Genomic DNA, 17,442 nt, shown 5'->3' with positions numbered 1-17,442 from the left:
TTATTTACTCTTTCAGATAGTAGAAAGACTAGGGGGCACTCCATGAAGTTAGCATGTGGCACATTTAAAACTAATCGGAGAAAGTTCTTTTTCACTCAACGCACAATTAAACTCTAGAATTTGTTGCCAGAGGATGTAGTTAGTTCAGTTAGTATAGCTGTGTTTAAAAAAGGATTGGATAGGTTCTTGGAGGAGAAGTCCATTACCTGCTATTAATTAAGTTGACTTAGAAAATAGCCACTGCTATTACTAGCAACAGTAACATGGAATAGACTTAGTTTTTGGGTACTTGCCAGGTTCTTATGGCCTGGATTGGCCACTGTTGGAAAGTTGGAAACTTTGATGGACCCTTGGTCTGACCTAGCATGGCATGTTCTTATGTTCTTAAAACTCTTTCCTCTGAAAATATTTGTTTTTTGTGCATTAATAAATATTCCTCAAAAGACAAAAATGAGGGGGAAATATTCTTAAATGCTGAGATAGAGTGAGATAATGTGTCTGGTGCAGTAAATGCTTGGGTTATAACCATTCTTTATTTAAGCTATAATCCAGTGAGTGCACCAAGTTAATCGGATTATAACTGCTGACCGTGCTGTTCATGATGGCTGCCACCTTGAGCCCATGAAGCAGACAGAACGTCAAAACACTGTCAATGTCCGGCTATTTTGAACACCAACAATGTACTGCCAACCAGGCTCTGTGAGCACTGTGGTGCCGTTATAACTCATAAGATACTGTTGTTTTCAACTCTGGAGCAGTTTCAAGAGGGCACTTAATCTGATATGTTCAATAAATATGGGCCAAGAAGTTCTTAGTTTATTTAAGAGAGACATTTTTAATTGCAAAAAATAGAAAAACACAAAAATTTTTGAGTGTCTACATACAACAAAGTTTATGACAATCCAATTAACTTGGTTAACTCACTGGGTTATAGCTTAAATAAAGAGTGGTTGTAACTCAAGCATTTACTACACCAGAAACACTAGCTCAGCATTTTAAGAATATTTCCCCCTCATTTTTGCCTTTGAAGGTGCACTATAGAGGGTGGTTTTTTAAGCTGTTTTGGTGGTCATAGTACATACTAACATTATTAAATATTCCCAAATGATTTCTGTGGCAGGAAAGATTTTGCTTGCAGAATTCAGCTGTCTAAAAATTGCCTACCCTGAATGTGGCAAAAATCCTAATATAGTTCCACTACCCACATAGTTTTACCTGCATTGTAGTGGAGTTGTTCACATGACAGTGTTAGGTTGAGGAATAAGCAATGCACATACATTTTCATTTTCAAAATTGTGCATGTTATTTTTTAATGGAAATGACCAGAAAGCTACAGACCAACCAAGGGAAGAGGTAGGATGATCTTCGCATTTCCCATGCTGGCCAGCCATCACCTGATAAGGAGTCCAAGCAAGACTCATCCTACTTTCTTTGTAGGCCCCATTCTAAATCTCCTACTTCCATGTTCCTTTGCATTCCCAAACCTACCAGCAGCTAAGATCTAACTGCATGGCTCAAAGGTACACATGGACCAGGACTTTCCATCCTTCCCTCCCTCACAACTCTCCCTCCTCACTATATATCTTCTTTTCACCAATAGTATTAGAACTAAGGTGGATGGAGAAGGGGATGAGGGAAGGATATGGCTTGAGCCTGGGCCAGGAACCTTTGTTATCATGACAAACCTTGAATCAAGACCGGGCAGCCTTTCCAGAAAATGTGTTTATTAGCAATTTCTCTTTTCTAAATTGTCAAAAATAAAATATTTCATGTGCCTTATATTAGGATTTTTCTCTAAGAAGGATTTGTGCAATGCCAGTTCAGAAAGGAGAAAAGTCTTAGTCTTAGAGATTGACTAGATTCCAAATGTCAAACAGGCACCTTTCAAAAATGCTTCTTAATCAAAATTGTTGACTTTTTTCTTATGATTTTTTTCAGGGCCAGTTTTAAGTTTATTTCATTTATTAATTTTCTCTTTTTCTATACCACATTTTGTCAATCTAGGTGGTTTACAAATTTTACATAAATACAATTTTAAAATAAATAAAATACAATAACAATACAAAATAATATAAAACAGGAATAAGTGAGTCTTGAACTTCCTCTCTAAGTCCCCTTACTGTTTAACTCTTCAGCCCCGTCTCTTTAGTTTTAGATATCATTATAAGCCTCCTTAGAAAGCCAAGTTTTAAATGTTTTCCTAAATAGCTTATGTTCTCTCATTAGCTGTAACTCCTCCAGCACTGAATTCCAGGGTACTGGTCCTGCCACTGTAATTGTTTATGCACCATGGTCAAGCTAGCTTCCTTCACTGAGGCCGTCACTAAAAGACCTTTGTTCACAGACCATAGTTCCCTTTATGGCAGATACCACTGTAATCTGGATCTCAACAATCTATTGTCCAATTTATAGAGTATCTTATGTATTGCTACTAACACTTTAAAACAGATCCTAATAGATACTGGCAATCAATGAAGGTCCTTAAGTACAGGCATGATATGTTCATACCTCCTCACTCCACAAAGTACACTGGCCATGGAACTTTGTAACAACTGTACTGATTTAATCATGTTTTTTGGTAACCTTAGAAGAAGTGAGTTACAATAGTTAACATTAGGGATGTGAATCGTTTTTTGACGATTTAAAATATCGTCCGATATATTTTAAATCGTCAAAAATCGTTAGGGCCACGATACAATACCAATTCCCCCGATTTATTGTCAAAAAATCGTAAATCGGGGGAAGGGGGAGGGCAGGAAAACCGGCACACTAAAACGCACTAAAACCCACCCCCGACCCTTTAAATTAAATCCCCCCACCCTCCCGAACCCCCCCCCCCCCAAATGCCTTAAATTACCTGGGGGTCCAGCGGCACACTAAAACACGGCACACTAAAACCCCCTAAAACCCACAACGACCCTTTAAATTAAATCCCCCACCCTCCCAAACCCCCCCCCAAATGCCTTAAATTACCTGTTTAAGGGAAGGGGAAGGGGAGAGCAGGAAAACCGGCACACTAAATCGTGTAGTCTTCAGCCGGCGCCATTTTGCAAAATGGCGGCGGCCATAGACCAACACGATTCGACGCAGGAGGTCGTTCCGGACCCCCGCTGGACTTTTGGCAAGTCTTGTGGGGGGTCAGGAGGCCCCCTCAAGCTGGCCAAAAGTTCCTGGGGGTCCAGCGGGGGTCCGGGAGCGATCTCTTGCCGCGAATCGTTTTCCGTACGGAAAATGGCGCCGGCAGGAGATCGACTGCAGGAGGTCGTTCAGCGAGGGTTCCGGACCCCCGCTCCTCCTGCAGTCGAATTGTGTTGGTTTATGGCCACCGCCATTTTGTGCCGCCATTTTGGAAAATGGCGCCGGCTGAAGACAACACGATTCAATTGCAGGAGGCTGTTTCGGACCGCCGCCATTCCGGACCGCCGCTGGATCCCCAGGTAATTTAAAGCATTTGGGGGGGGGGTTTGGGAGGGGGGGGATTTAATTTAAAGGGTCGGGGGTGGGTTTTAGGGGGTTTTAGTGTGCCGGCTCACAATTTTAACGATTTTCACGATACTTTACACACCCAAACGGCAACAATACGATTACCTCCCCCTCCCAGCCAAAATCGATCGTTAAGACGATCGAGGACACGATTCACATCTCTAGTTAACATTATTTAGTACCATCATTTGTATAACTAACCTAAAATCATCAAAACCCAAATATGGCTTTAATCAACGCAATATACGCAATTTTAAGTACCCGATTTTCACCAGCTTATGCATGTGATCTTTCATAGCTAATTTGCAGTCTAGCTGGACTCCCAAGGTACATACAACTGATGATAGTACAAGATCAGTTCCTTCAAATGACATCTTCAATACGCTGGCATCATGCAAACACTATTTTGCCAACAATATAATTTCGGTCTTACTGGTGTTCAATGTTAACTGATTTTGATTTAACCATATATTTATTATTGACAAATATGATGCTAACATTTTAAATGCATCCTTCAGGAAATCCTAAATTGGGAACCAAAATTGAATATCATCTGCGAACAACTGATATTCTAGCCCCAGTTTTCCCAGTACCTGGCATAACGATGCAATATAAATATTAAATAGGATAGCAGACAGGGAAGATCCCTGTGAAACCCCCATTTTAAGTTCCCATACCAAATAGTTACCTGAAAACTTCTCTTTGAAAGAAATGAGTAAAACCAGTCTTTCATAACCCCAACGTATTGAATTCAGACAGATGATGTAGTAGCATAGTATAATTGACTGTATTAAATTCTGTCGATATATCGATCAGCACCAATAGAAAACTTTGATCCTGCTCAAAACCCCTCAGAAATGTATCTGAAAAAGTCTTTGCTTCTCATGCTAAAAACCAAGGGATTAGGAGAGTGACGGTATACATTGAGATGGTAGCACATTGGATTCATAGATTCCTTTGACCCAGGTTGCATATATACTCCAATTATAGTCCCATGTAACAGAAAATGACTATAAGGTGGGAGGAATAGGTAGAGAAGGCCTTGCTCTTCCCCTCTGTAGAATGGATCCTCAGGATGGTGGAGATGATAAATATGTAGGATGACAATGATAGGAGACATGAGGTGAAGGCAGAAATCACTCCTGTTACAAAAGTCATAATTTCAATGATTGTGATGTCTCTCCAGGAAAGTTTCTGCTGAGCTGTGAGTTCACAGTAAAAGTCACTGATAAAATTAGAAAGAAATATATCTTGGATATAATGAAAGTATGTGGCAATGCTTCTATTAAACCTGTTACCCATGAGATAGCTGCCAGAAGAGCACAGACCAAATTACTACCTCCACCTTCCTCTATTCCTGATGCCTTTCAACTAGCTTGATCACTCCATTCTTATACTTCACTTTCAATGCATATCCAGCATAGTTCTCTGCTTCAACAGCAGGGGAGAAGAAAAACTGTTACTTCACACATCCAGCAGAGCTCTCTGCTTAAATGGCAGGGGAGAAGAAATAAGGGTTCGCACTCACAAAGCGGGGAGTAGCTGGCTTGTTATGGCGGTTACTACCCCAAACCAAATGTACCTGATACTTCACTCTCGACGCATATCCAGCATGGCTCTCTGCTTCAACGGCATGGGAGAAAGACTGATACATCACGAATTTCCAGCATAGCTCTCTGCTTCAACGGCAGGGGAAAAGAAAAACAGATACTTCACGCATATCCAGCATAACTTCAACGACAGGGGAGAAGAAAAAAGGATTCACACTCACAAAGCGGGGAGTAGCTGGCTTGTTACGGCGGTTACTACCCCATACCAAATGTGCCTGATACTTCACCTTCGATGCATATCCAGCATAGCTCTCTGCTTCAACGGCAGGGGAGAAGAAAAAAACTGATACCTCACGCATATCCAGCATAGCTCCCTGCTTCAACGGCAGGGGAGAAGATAAACAACCAATAAGGGCTGTATAACATAATCTGGGTAAAAACAAATAAGCATGGGTGTAGCTTGCTTATTACGGCGGTTACTACCCCTACTACCTCTAACTTATCAAGCTAGATAATTCACTTGGATGCAGCTCCATCACCGCTCTCTACATTAATGGCGGGGGTGGAAGGGAATTAGAACCAAGAGCTAAGAGAAACAGATAAGTATGAGAGAAAAAAAATGAGGGAGGCTTGCTGGGCAGACTGGATGGGCCATTTGGTCTTCTTCTGCCGTCATTTCTATATGTTTCTATATGTTTCTATATTCATGATGACTGTGTAATGCAAAGGAATGCATATTGCAACATAACGATCATAAGCCATGACAACAAGAAGCATAAATTCTGTACCAATACTCAATATATAACAGTACAATTGCAAAATTCACCACTGAATGATATTTCATTGCTGTTTGTTACAAGCATTGAATACAACTTTGGAACAATGGTGGTTAAAGAGCAGATATCTATGATAGCCAAGTTGTTCAAGAAGAAACAGAAACTTAGAAATATAAAAACATAGAAATGACAGCAGAAAAGGACCAAATGGTCCATCCAGTCTGCACAGTGAGCGTATGGTACTTTGTGCTGTGCTATGTAGGTTATCCCATGCTTATATGTTTTCAAGACCATAAAAGTCAGGCTCAGGGCCCTTGTTATTTGCTGTTTGAATCCAGTTCCCGGGTATCCCCACATTCTTATCAGTTACCCATATTAGCCCTTATTGATTGCTGTTTGAATCCAATTCCCTATTATGTCTTGCTGTTGGAACAGAGAGCAATGTTTGAGTTGCATCAAAGTAACAGTGTTATTGGTTAAGGATAGTAACCACTGCATCAGAAAGTTACCCCCATATTTTTTCCCCAGATCATAAACATCAGGGCCCTCACTTGCTGAAAAAATCCATTCCCCTTTCCCCCCCCTGCCGTTGAAGCAGAAAGCAATGATAGAGTTGCATTAACAATATCAAGGCTTATTGGTTAAGGGTAATAACCACTGCTCCATCAAGTTACTCCATGCACTTGTTTTTTTCATTTCCATCCTTTAGCCTTTAGGGTTGCAGGGTATTTATCCCATACCCTTTTGAATTTTTTCACTGTTTTGGTTTTTACCACCTCCTCCAGAAGGTCATTCCATGCATCCACTACTCTCTCCATGAAGAAATATTTTCTGACATTGGGTCTGAGGCATCCTCCCTGGAGTTTCATTTCGTGACCCCTAGTTCTCTGAAATGCTCCCTGTTCCATGCGCAGGTCCCCAGAGGCAGGCAGAGCTCCAGAGTTTCAATTCATGGATGAGACAATGGTACAGGGTAGGGATGTGCAGAGCAAAATTTTATGTTCATATTACTTATGTCCGAAAGGGGGTCCCACTTGCGGTCAATATGGACATAAAAAAAATTCAATGAGTTGGGTATATGTACATATGTGCAAAAAAAAAATTTAAACCCCCTCACCCTCCTTAATCCCCCCCCCAGACTTACCACAACTCCCTGGTGATCGAGCGAGGAGTGAGGACGTCATGCTTCTCGCCAAGGATTGCAGAAATGGCGTCCTCACTCCTCGCTCCATCACCAGGGAGTTGTGGTAAGTCGGGGGGGGGGGGGATTAAGGAGGGTGAGGGGGTTTATATTTTTATTTTGGCTCAACAATCGCGATTTCCCACATATCCAACATATCTATGTTGGATATGTGGGAAATCTGATCGTTTATGTCGAATCAATTTTTTAAGTTAAAAAAAAATATGAGTAGCGTTTTACTAATGCGGTCAATCCGAATGCACACCCCTAGTACAGGGAAGAGGGATTCAGTTTTGTAAGGAATTGGGGAAACTCTTTGGGAAAGGATGGGCTTCACCTTGACCAGAGTGGAACCAAGCTGCTGGCACTAATTTTCAAAAAGGAGATAGAGCAGCTTTTAAACTAGAACAAGGGGGAAAGCCGACAGTCATTCAGCAGTGCATGGTTCGGAGAAATGTATCCTTGAAGGATACTAATGAAACAGGAGAGTTAAGGAATCCCAACAGAGAGGTTCCAATAAAAGCAAATGTAGTCCATGTGCCTATATTTAAAATGTCACCTGAGCTAAAGATTTCCAAATTATCCCTAACAACTGAAAAGCAAGTTGTTAATACAAACAAAAAATACACTTTGAAATGTCTGTATGCCAATGCCAGAAGTCTAAGAAGTAAGATGGGAGAATTAGAGTGTTTAGCAGCAAATGATGAGATTGACATAATTGGCATCACAGAGACCTGGTGGAAGGAGGAAAACCAATGGGACAGTGCTATATCAGGGTACAAATTATATCGCAATGATAGGGAGGATCAACATGGTGGGGGTGTGGCACTTTATGTCTGGGAGGGTTTAGAGTCCAATAGGATAAAGATCATACAAGAGACTAAATGCTCAGTAGAATCTTTATGGGTAGAAATCCCATGTGTGTTGTGTAAGAGTACAGTGACAGGAGTACAATACCGTCCATCTGGATGAAATAATCAGACAGATGATGAAACTCTATGTGAAATCAGGGAAGCAAACCAATTTGGCAGTGCAATAATTATGGGAGATTCCAATTACCTCAATATTGACTGGGTAAATGTAACATCAGGACTTGCTAGAGATAAAGTTCCTGGATGTAATAAATGACTGCTTCATGGAGCAATTGGTTCAGGAACCAATGAGAGAGGGAGCTATTTTAGGTTTAATTCTTAGTGGAACACAAGTTTTGGTGAGAGAGGAAACAGTGGTGGGGCAATGGGGGACAATGAGTAAATCTACAGCTCTAACACTAAGGGGCGGATTTTAAGAGCCCTGCTCGCCTAAATCCGCCCAAATCTGGGCGGATTTAGGCGAGCAGGGCCCTGCGCGCCAGTGAGCCTATTTTACATAGGCCTACCGGCGCGCGCAGAGCCCCGGGACTTGCGTAAGTCCCGGGGTTTTCTGAGGGGGCGTGTCGGGGGCGGGCCCGAACCGCGCGGTGTTTTCGGGGCATGTCGGGAGCGTTCCGGGGGCATGGTTACGGCCTGGGGCATTCCGGGGGCGTGGCCACGCCCTTCGGACCCGCCCCCAGATCGCGTCCCGGCGCGTAAATCCCCCGACAAAGGTAAGGGGGGGGGTTTAGACAGGGCCGGGCGGGTGGGTTAGGTAGAGGAAGGGAGGGGAAGGTGAGGGGAGGGCGTTAGGGAATTCCCTCCGAGGCCGCTCCGATTTCGGAGCGGACTCGGAGGGAACGGGGGTAGGCTGCGCGGCTCGGCGCGCGCCGGCTATATGGAATCGATAGCCTTGCGCGCGCCGATCCAGGATTTTAGCGGCTACGCCGTATCTACTAAAATCCCGCGTACTTTTGTTTGCGCCTGATGTGCCAGCAAAAGTACGCCAATTCGCGCGGTTTGAAAATCTACCCCTAAATTTTCAAAAGGGAAAAGTTGATAAAATGAGGAAAATTGAAGAAAATTGAAAGGTGCAGCTGCAAAGGTTAAAAGTGTTCAACAGGCATGGACATTGTTTAAAAATACAATCCTAGAGGTGCAGTCTATATGTATTGCACACATTAAGAAAGGTGGAAGGAAGACAAAATGATTACTGGCATGGTTAAAAGGTGAGGTGAAAGAGGCTATTTTAGCCAAAAAACATCCTTCAAAAATTGGAAAAATGTTCCATCTGAAGAAAATAGCATAAGCATTGTCAAGTTAACTGTGAAACATTGATAAGACAGGCAAAGAGAGAATTTGAAATGAAGTTGGCTGTAGAGGCAAAAAATATTAATAAAAACTTTAAAAATATACGTCCAAAGCAAGAAACCTTTGAGGGAATCGGTTGGACCGTTAGATTAATGCTCGCAGCTGCCACTTACTCCTCTGTCTGTCGTCCCTTCAATTTTCTTTGTCCATACCCATACTCCATCTTTGGTATAATATGGCCGCAGCTTTTATTTTAAACAACATGATAACTTTTCTGGATACCTGAGCTGGTAGCATGTTTCCACCACTGCCTGCCACATGAACCAGACAAGGAAGCCTGAGTCTGTGGGCCCTGCCTTGTTCCCAAGCAAGGGGGGGTTGTAAAAAAAAAAAACCAAAAAACTCAAACCCACTCTACCCTTCAAATTTAATTAATTGTACCCCTCCACCCTCTTGACCCCCCAAGACTTGCCCAACCGACCCCACAAGACTTACTGATTTAAAATGTTGGTACCTATTCAAACCAAATCACACTACCTCAACACCTTTCCAAGGTGAGTAACTGAACTGAACGTTTCAACCTTTTTACTTAGGTATTCACTGCTCCTAGCTTATTTCTAGCTTCTGGCTACTTTTGTTGTTTTGTTTGTTTGTTTTTAATATACACAAACACTCTAACTTGTGCTTACTAGCTGCCTTACAGACTTATTAAAAATAAACACACTATCTACTGCTTACTAGCTGCCTTACTGACTATTTAAAAATACAGTCTAACTTCTGTTTATTCGCTGCCTTACTGACTATTAAAAGCATAAACACACAAACACACAAAATAATATTCATAAATAGTTAACTTCGCCCCAGTACTTTTAAAAAAGAAAATGTTCCAAGAAAAAACTTACTGATTCCTTTCAGCCACTAGCAAGGTGATCCTCTCCTCTCAGTGCTCCCACTGATGGAAGCAGTGAATCATTTTATGAGATGTGCAGACAGGAGATATTTTAAGGTACCCCAAGCCTGATGGATTGGCTCCACACAGAAACAACTTGACTTTTGGAGTCATATTTTCTGTATAGTTAATGACTCTTAAGAATGTGCCCTGAGCTTTAAGTCAAAGGAGTGATGTCACAATAGGCTAATTTATGTGTGATGTCACATGTGGTTGTTACTCACAAGAGAAATATAAAATTGTGTTGAAATTAATGTCCCCTGTTAGGTACATGAAATACCACTTACATCTTTCTCCTTACCAGGTGCGCTCCAGCCATTTTGTGGGTCTTGCAAAATCCTTTAAGGGAATTGTGGCCCAGTACAGTTCAAAGTACAGAAGGGCTGGGCACAACTAATGGGAAAAAAGGAGTTAGTGGTCTTCCATGCAATGGGAATATTGGTTATAACTCACAGGAATTATGTCATGTTGAGCTGTATCCCTTACTTGTGATATCACATGGGACTGTATCTATCAGCAGTGAGTTATGTTAGTCTGTATCTCACAGAAGTGATGTCACTTGGGGCTGTGTGTCACAAAGGTGATGTCTTGTTAGTCTGTATTTCATACTGGTGGTGTCGTTAGGCTGCCTCTCACAGTGATGATGTCACAGTGCTGTAGTATTGACAATACTGATGCTATAATGGAGTGGGTAGAGGCCTGAGAATACCAAGAGGAAGGAATTTTACTGATCCCAAAATTGAGATTTGATCCTCCACAGGGTTCTCGGTGAGATTATTTTTTGATGAAGGAAAGATCCCTCTCCTATTGGAAGAGTTTGTATATCTGTGAATCTTTTCTTGAGTCAGCTGTCTAAGAGTTGTGCTGAGTCGCACTGGAGCGTTCTTTTCTGTTTTCCTTTTTGGGCCCAATCAGAACCAGGGTTGGATCTGGCACCAGGAGCCTTCATTCACAACTAAGATGCAATTTTTCTCCTATTTCATTATTCTCCTTTCCCCACCAAGCCCAATGTCTTTAGTCTGGTCATTGGAATCTCAGCCAGAGACCATGCAGCAGGGATCCTTCTGGAACTCAAAAATCTTGGTCCCTAAAACCGGTCTTGAGCAATGACCACAACTTTCTGTGCACCCCCCCCCCCCCCCCCATGGGGCTGTGAATGCTGATTCTGCTAATACGCAGCACTGGCTGACGAGAGTAGAAGATCCAACCCAGGGATTGAACCAGAAACTTTAAAGGAAGCATCATCTTGAGCCTTTCTAGAAACTGGAGTCTCCTCCTTCTAATAACCTGCTGTGATTTATACATCATGTGGCCTCATAAGCAGCTTCCCTATGACTTTCCTCAATGCATTTTTCACCTCCTTGTTCCTCAGACTGTAAATGATGGGGTTCAGCATGGGGGTGACTGCTGTGTAGACCACAGACAGGATTTTTCCCTGCTCCTGGGAATATGTTGAGCTGGAGCTCATGTAAATGGAAAAGAGTGACAGATAATATATGGAGATGACAATGAGGTGGGAGGAACAGGTGGAGAAGGCTTTACGCTTCCCCTCCACAGAGCGGATCCTCAGGATAGCTGAGATGATGTAGGTGTAGGATATAAGAGTCACAAGGAAGGCAGGCACTGATAACAATGCAGTTTCAACAAACAATATAGTTTCAGGGCCAGCCGTGTCAGTACAGGAAAGCTTTAACAGTGGCATGAGCTCACAGAAGAAATGATTGACCTTGTTAGAGCCACAGAATGAAAGGCGGGTGACAGAAGCTGTGATTGTCTCAGCAGGTAGAAAGCCAATGATCCAGGAAGCAGCTGTCAGCAGGACACAGGCTCTCTGATTCATGATGACTGAATAGTGTAAGGGGTGGCAGACTGCAGCATAGCGATCATAAGCCATAGCAGTGAGAAGGAACACCTCAATGCCATTGAAACCTAGGAAAAAATACAGCTGCGCCATGCACCCAGCATAGGAAATGGTCTTATTCCCTGAGAGGAAGATCTCCAGTAGTTTTGGGATGACAGTGGAGGTGCTGCAGATATCTGTGAGTGACAGGCTACAGAGAAAGAAGTACATTGGAGTGTGCAGGCGGGAGTCAGCATAGATCACTGTAATAATCACAAGGTTCCCCAGAATGGTGATAATGTAGATGATTAGGAAGACCAGGTAGAGAGGAACCTGCAGCTGGGGATTATCAAAAAGTCCCAGAATTATAAATTCTGCCACCAATGTCATGTTTTCAATGTCCATTTGTTCCTTTTTTCTTGTCCTGTGGATATAAGAATAAATTAGATATGACATATGTTTTGTACAGATATCATTGATCATTACAGATGCTGCAATGTGTGGCCAGAAAAAAAAAGTCACTGATCTGCACCTCAACAGGTGTCACATTAAACTCACTGGCGGGGCATTGACCATTTATTGCATTGGGAGGAGAATGCTCAGATAAATTCTTGTGTTATTAAAATCTTATCCTATTCTATCTGTTTGGGAAAATGTTTTGAAAATTAATTCTAAGTAGAGATGTGGTTCGTTTATCACGAATTAGGCAATTTCAACGAAATTGCCTAATTCGTCGTGGGTCGGGGACCCCAAACCCCGAAACTGATTTTCCCCGATTTACAAGGAAAATTAGTTTTTTGGGTTTGTACGGAGGGAGGGGCACATTTAATTTTTTTAAATAAAAAACCACCCTAAGCATTAAAATTCACTGTAATACAACCCCACTACCATCCCAATCCCTCCCCAAGACTTACTAACATCCCTGGTGGTCCAGCGGGGACCTGCGAGGGATTTCTCCCTCCATGCTGTCGGGCTGTCTGGCCTGCCTCGATCAAACTGGTGCCGATAGCCTTTGACCTACTATGTCACAGGGGCTACTGGTGCCATTGGTCAGCCCCTGTCACATGGCCATCTGCACCATCTTGTGCTCCTACCATGTGACAGGGGCTGACCAAAGGCACCGGTAGCCCTTGTGACATATTATGGGCAAAGGCTATCGGCGCCATTTTAATTATTGGCAGCCGACGGTCCGAGTGCAGGAAGTCACTCCCGGACCCCCGCTGTACTTTTGGCAAGTCTTGTGGGGGTCAGGAGGGTCTCCCAAGCCTTGCCAAAAGTCCCTGGTGGTCCAGCGGGGGTCCCAGAGCGACCACCTGCACTCGGACCATCGGCTGCCAGTAATCACAATGGTGCCAATAGCCTTTGCCCTTACTATATCACCAGGCTACAGGTGCCATTGGTCAGTCCCTGTCACATGGTAGGAGCACACGATGGCGCCGATGGCCATGTGACAGGGGCTGACCAATGGCACTGGTAGCCCCTATGACATAGTAGGTCAAAGGCTATCTGCGCCATTTTGATCGAGACAGGCCAGAGAGCTCAACAGCACGGAGGGAGAAATCCGTCGCAGGACCCCGCTGGACCACCAAGGGATGTTAGTAAGTCTTGGGGAGGGATCAGGATGGTGGGGGGTGGGGGTTGTATTTAATGTATTAAAGTGAATTTTAATGCTTGGGGTGGGTTTTTTTTAGCTTTGTTTTCCCGCGTCGTTTTTTGGGCCCGTTTCATTTTTCCACGTTTAGTTTTTGCTCGTTTTTCCAAAAAACTAACCGAGGAAAAATGAAATTTACTCCGAAGCGTCCGACTGAAAAAATGACCCAGTAGAAAAAAACGAAGCTCATCTCTAATTCTAAGTACTAAAATTATTTTAAGGAAAAACAAGCATTTCTGGATAAAACTGACACCATATTTAAGAGTAAAATGAAAATATGAGCAATTAGAAAGAGAACTTGGAGACTACTAAGATTAATACAAGGGCAGCTATCGATCCACAAATAAGACAAGAGATCAGGTTGGGAGTATGGGATGTCCATCCATTATATTTCATTTATATAATGATGAAAGGATTAGCAAACATTTATTTGAGTGTGATCCTGCAGGTTAAGATGAAGCTCCCTTTGCAGTACAGATGTTCAGCAGAGTGGACATCTACGTTAATGGTGGGGGCGGAAGGGAAATAGAACCAAGAGCTAAGAGAAACAGATAAGTATGAGAGAAAAAATGTGTGAAGCTTGCTGGGCAGACTGGATGGGCCGATTGGTCTTCTTCTGCCTTCATTTCTATGTTTCTATGTTTCTATGTGATCTAAGAAAAGGAGTGGTTGAAGGTTTGGCAGCTGGGATTCAATGCCAAGAAGTGCACAGTGCTGCATCTGGGGGTGCAGAAATCCAAAGTAATAGCATAGGAATGGGGAGCAAAAGACTGATGTGCTCAGACCAGGAGTGAACCCTCAGGATCTTAGTGTCTGAGGATCTGAAGATAGTTAAGCAATGTGACAAGGAGGTAGCTAAAACCAGTGGGATGCTGGGCTGCATGGAGAGAGGTATAACCAGGTAGGAAAAAGGAAGTGATAATACCCCTATATAGGTCGTTAGTGAGGCCTCCCTGGAGTATTGTGTTCTAGAGATGTGAATCATTTCCGGAATCGTTTCCGGTATCGTGTTCGTAGAACCACAGGAAATCTTTGTTTCCCATGGTTCTGACCGTTTTTGTTTTTTTGGCTGTCCTGAGATGAAAAAAAAAAACACTTTCAAATTTAATTATTAACAATCCTCAACCCTCCTGACCCCCCAAAAAGTTGGTGGTCCAACGGGGGTCCCAGGAGTGATCTCCAGCTCTCGGGCCATCAGCTGCAAGAAAACAATATGGTGCTGTGGCCCTTTACCCTTACCATGTGACAGGGGCTATCAGTGCCATTGGCCGGCCCCTGTCACATGGTAGGAGCAATGGATGGCCAGCACCATTTTTTAAGATGGCCATGTGACAGGGGCCGGACAATGGCACTGATAGCCCCTGTCACATGGTAAGGGCAAAGGGCCATCAGTGCCATTTTGATTAGTGGCAGCTGATGGCCCGAGAGGGGGACAATGCTCCCGGGACCCTCGCTGGACCACCAGGGACTTTAGGCAAGGTTTGGGGGGGGGGGGGGTTGGGAGGGGGGATTGTAAATAATCAGATCTGAAGGGTTGCGGTGGGTTTGGATTTTTTTTTCTATGTGACCTTTCTCCACCCCCCCCCCCCAAAAAAAAAAAAAATGATAGGAAAACCCCACAAAGGTTTGTGGGGTTTTCCTATCGTGTTCAGGGTCCCCCCGATACATGACGACTTTTGAAATATTGTACGATATTTCAAATCATTGAAAAACGAATGCACATCCCTATTGTGTTCAGTTCTGGAGACCGTATCTCAAAAAGGATAGAGGAAGGATGGAGGTGGACCTGAGAGAGGTGACCAAAATGGTGCATGATCTGCATCAAAAGCCATATGAGGCATTCCAGGCTGGAGCTCACATATCTTATAAAGGTGATATTGAGATAAGACTGCTCATGTTGCAAGACAGTCCCAAATTATCCACTTAACTTTGGTTTATCTGGGTAACCTCAGTGGTGCAGCAGCTGAATATTGACCTGGCCAAGGAAATTAATTTAGGTTTGTTTAACCTTAAACTGAAAGATGAGTCTCTGTAAGGAGATGACACTTTCATAGAGGATGTGAACTAGCAATTTGGAGGAACCTGGTGATGTCTAAAGCCTTAGCATGATCCAGAAAACATAAAGGATGACTTTATAAGCCCCAAATCTGGTCAGGAAGGTTTTATACTGACTAGCTATTTCATGGATGGGTCAGAATAATCTGTTGGTAAATGCAAAAAAAGACAGAAAAGATATCACTTACATGAGGATTAAATGAAACATAAATATCACTACAGCTAGGATAGTGTGAAGGCCATTCATGATTTAGGAGACTTGTTAGACACCTGATTTACCTTACGGCAACAGCTATTAACTGTGGTGAGGAAAGGTATTTTCAAGCTAAGAAAAATCACATGATTAAGATACATATTGAATAGGAGGAATTTTAGACCAGTAATGCAGGCCTTATGTGGTCCTTCCCAAGGGCTCTGTGCAATCTGTTAATTTTTTATTTATTTTATTTATTTAAGGTTTTTATATACCGGCAATCATGAGCACATATCTTGCTGGTTTACATGAAACGGGAGTGCATTAAATACATCAACTAGAACTGTGGTGATCGAAGGAGCAGTTACAAATAACAAGGGTAGCAGAACTTGGATAAGAAGGAAGAGATAGGAAAGAATAAACGGTTGAACGGTATACAAATAAATTAAATGCTATGTAAAAATGGCATGATTAATGGCTGAATATTTGAAGTCCTTGGTTTGTATCTATGACATGATATTAGATTGTGTCTGGGAAAGCTTGCTTGAATAACCAAGTCTTAAGTCCTTTCCTGAAAGTTAAGAGGCAAGGTTCCAGTCTGAGATCTGTGGGAATGGAATTCCACAGAGAAGGGCCAGCAGTGGAGGTGGCACGATCTCTTAGAGTGATGTGTTTGGTCATTTTCGCAGGAGGAACTTTGAGGGCGCCTCGGTAGACATTTCTGGTAGGTCTTGTCGAGTTGTATACTTGGAGGGGGATTTGTAGATCGAGGGAGATGCGTTGATGAATAGTTTTGAAGATGACACAAATGGCTTTGTACATGATACGGAAGTGGACGGGTAGCCAATGTAACTCTTTCAGAATGGGGGATATGTGGTCTCTCTTTCTTGCGCCTGTTAGTAATCGAGCTGCTGAATTTTGAACCATCTGTAGTGGTTTGGAGTAGGAAGAGGGCAGACCTAGCAATAGGGAATTGCAGTAGTCTAATTTTGCAAAAATGACTGCTTGGATGATCGTTCTGAAGTCTTGGGCATGGAAAGAGGTCTTATCCTCTTCAGAACCTGGAGTTTATAGAAGCAGTCTTTGGTTGTTTTGTTGATATGGGCCTTGAAGTTTAGCCGGTTGTCTATTATCACTCCTAAGTCTCGAACTTGTGTGGTAGGTAGGTTGGTGGGAAGAGTAGTGTTGGAGATGTTGGTTTCCGGAGAAATGAGAAGGATTTCTGTCTTAGAAGAGTTTAAGATGAGGTGTAGGTTGTTTAGTAGTTGTTTGATTTTCAGGTGGCATGATTCCCAGTAGTCAAGAGTTTCAGAATATGTATCTTTGATGGGGATGATGATTTGGATATCGTCTGCATAAAGGAAGTACTTTAGATTGAGGTTGGTGAGAAGTTGGCAGAGAGGAAGAAGATAGATGTTAAATAGGGTCGGAGATAATGAAGAACCTTGAGGGACTCCTATGACAGAGTCAAATCTAGAGGATTCCTTGTTTTGGATTTTAACTTTGTAACCTCTGTTATTGAGAAAGGTTTTGAACCAGGATAGGACGGTGCCGCTGATTCCTATAGACGAGATTTGGTTTAGGAGGATGGCGTGGTTGACCG

The 17,442-nt window shown here is 42.8% G+C and overlaps 1 protein-coding gene across 1 annotated transcript; it reads right to left on the bottom strand.

Annotated features, from left to right (window-relative positions):
- Positions 1 to 11,397: 11,397 nt before the first annotated feature.
- On the bottom strand, positions 11,398 to 12,345 carry LOC115077739 (olfactory receptor 5B21-like). The gene has a single exon (XM_029580027.1). The coding sequence runs from the start codon at positions 12,343 to 12,345 to the stop codon at positions 11,398 to 11,400; it is 948 nt and encodes a 315-aa protein (XP_029435887.1).
- Positions 12,346 to 17,442: the final 5,097 nt, after the last annotated feature.

This window comes from Rhinatrema bivittatum, chromosome 16 (assembly GCF_901001135.1).
Source record: "Rhinatrema bivittatum chromosome 16, aRhiBiv1.1, whole genome shotgun sequence".
NCBI lineage: Eukaryota > Metazoa > Chordata > Amphibia > Gymnophiona > Rhinatrematidae > Rhinatrema > Rhinatrema bivittatum.
The sequence above is the reverse complement of the archived record's forward strand: the minus strand, read 5'-3'. Positions and strand labels throughout refer to the sequence as shown.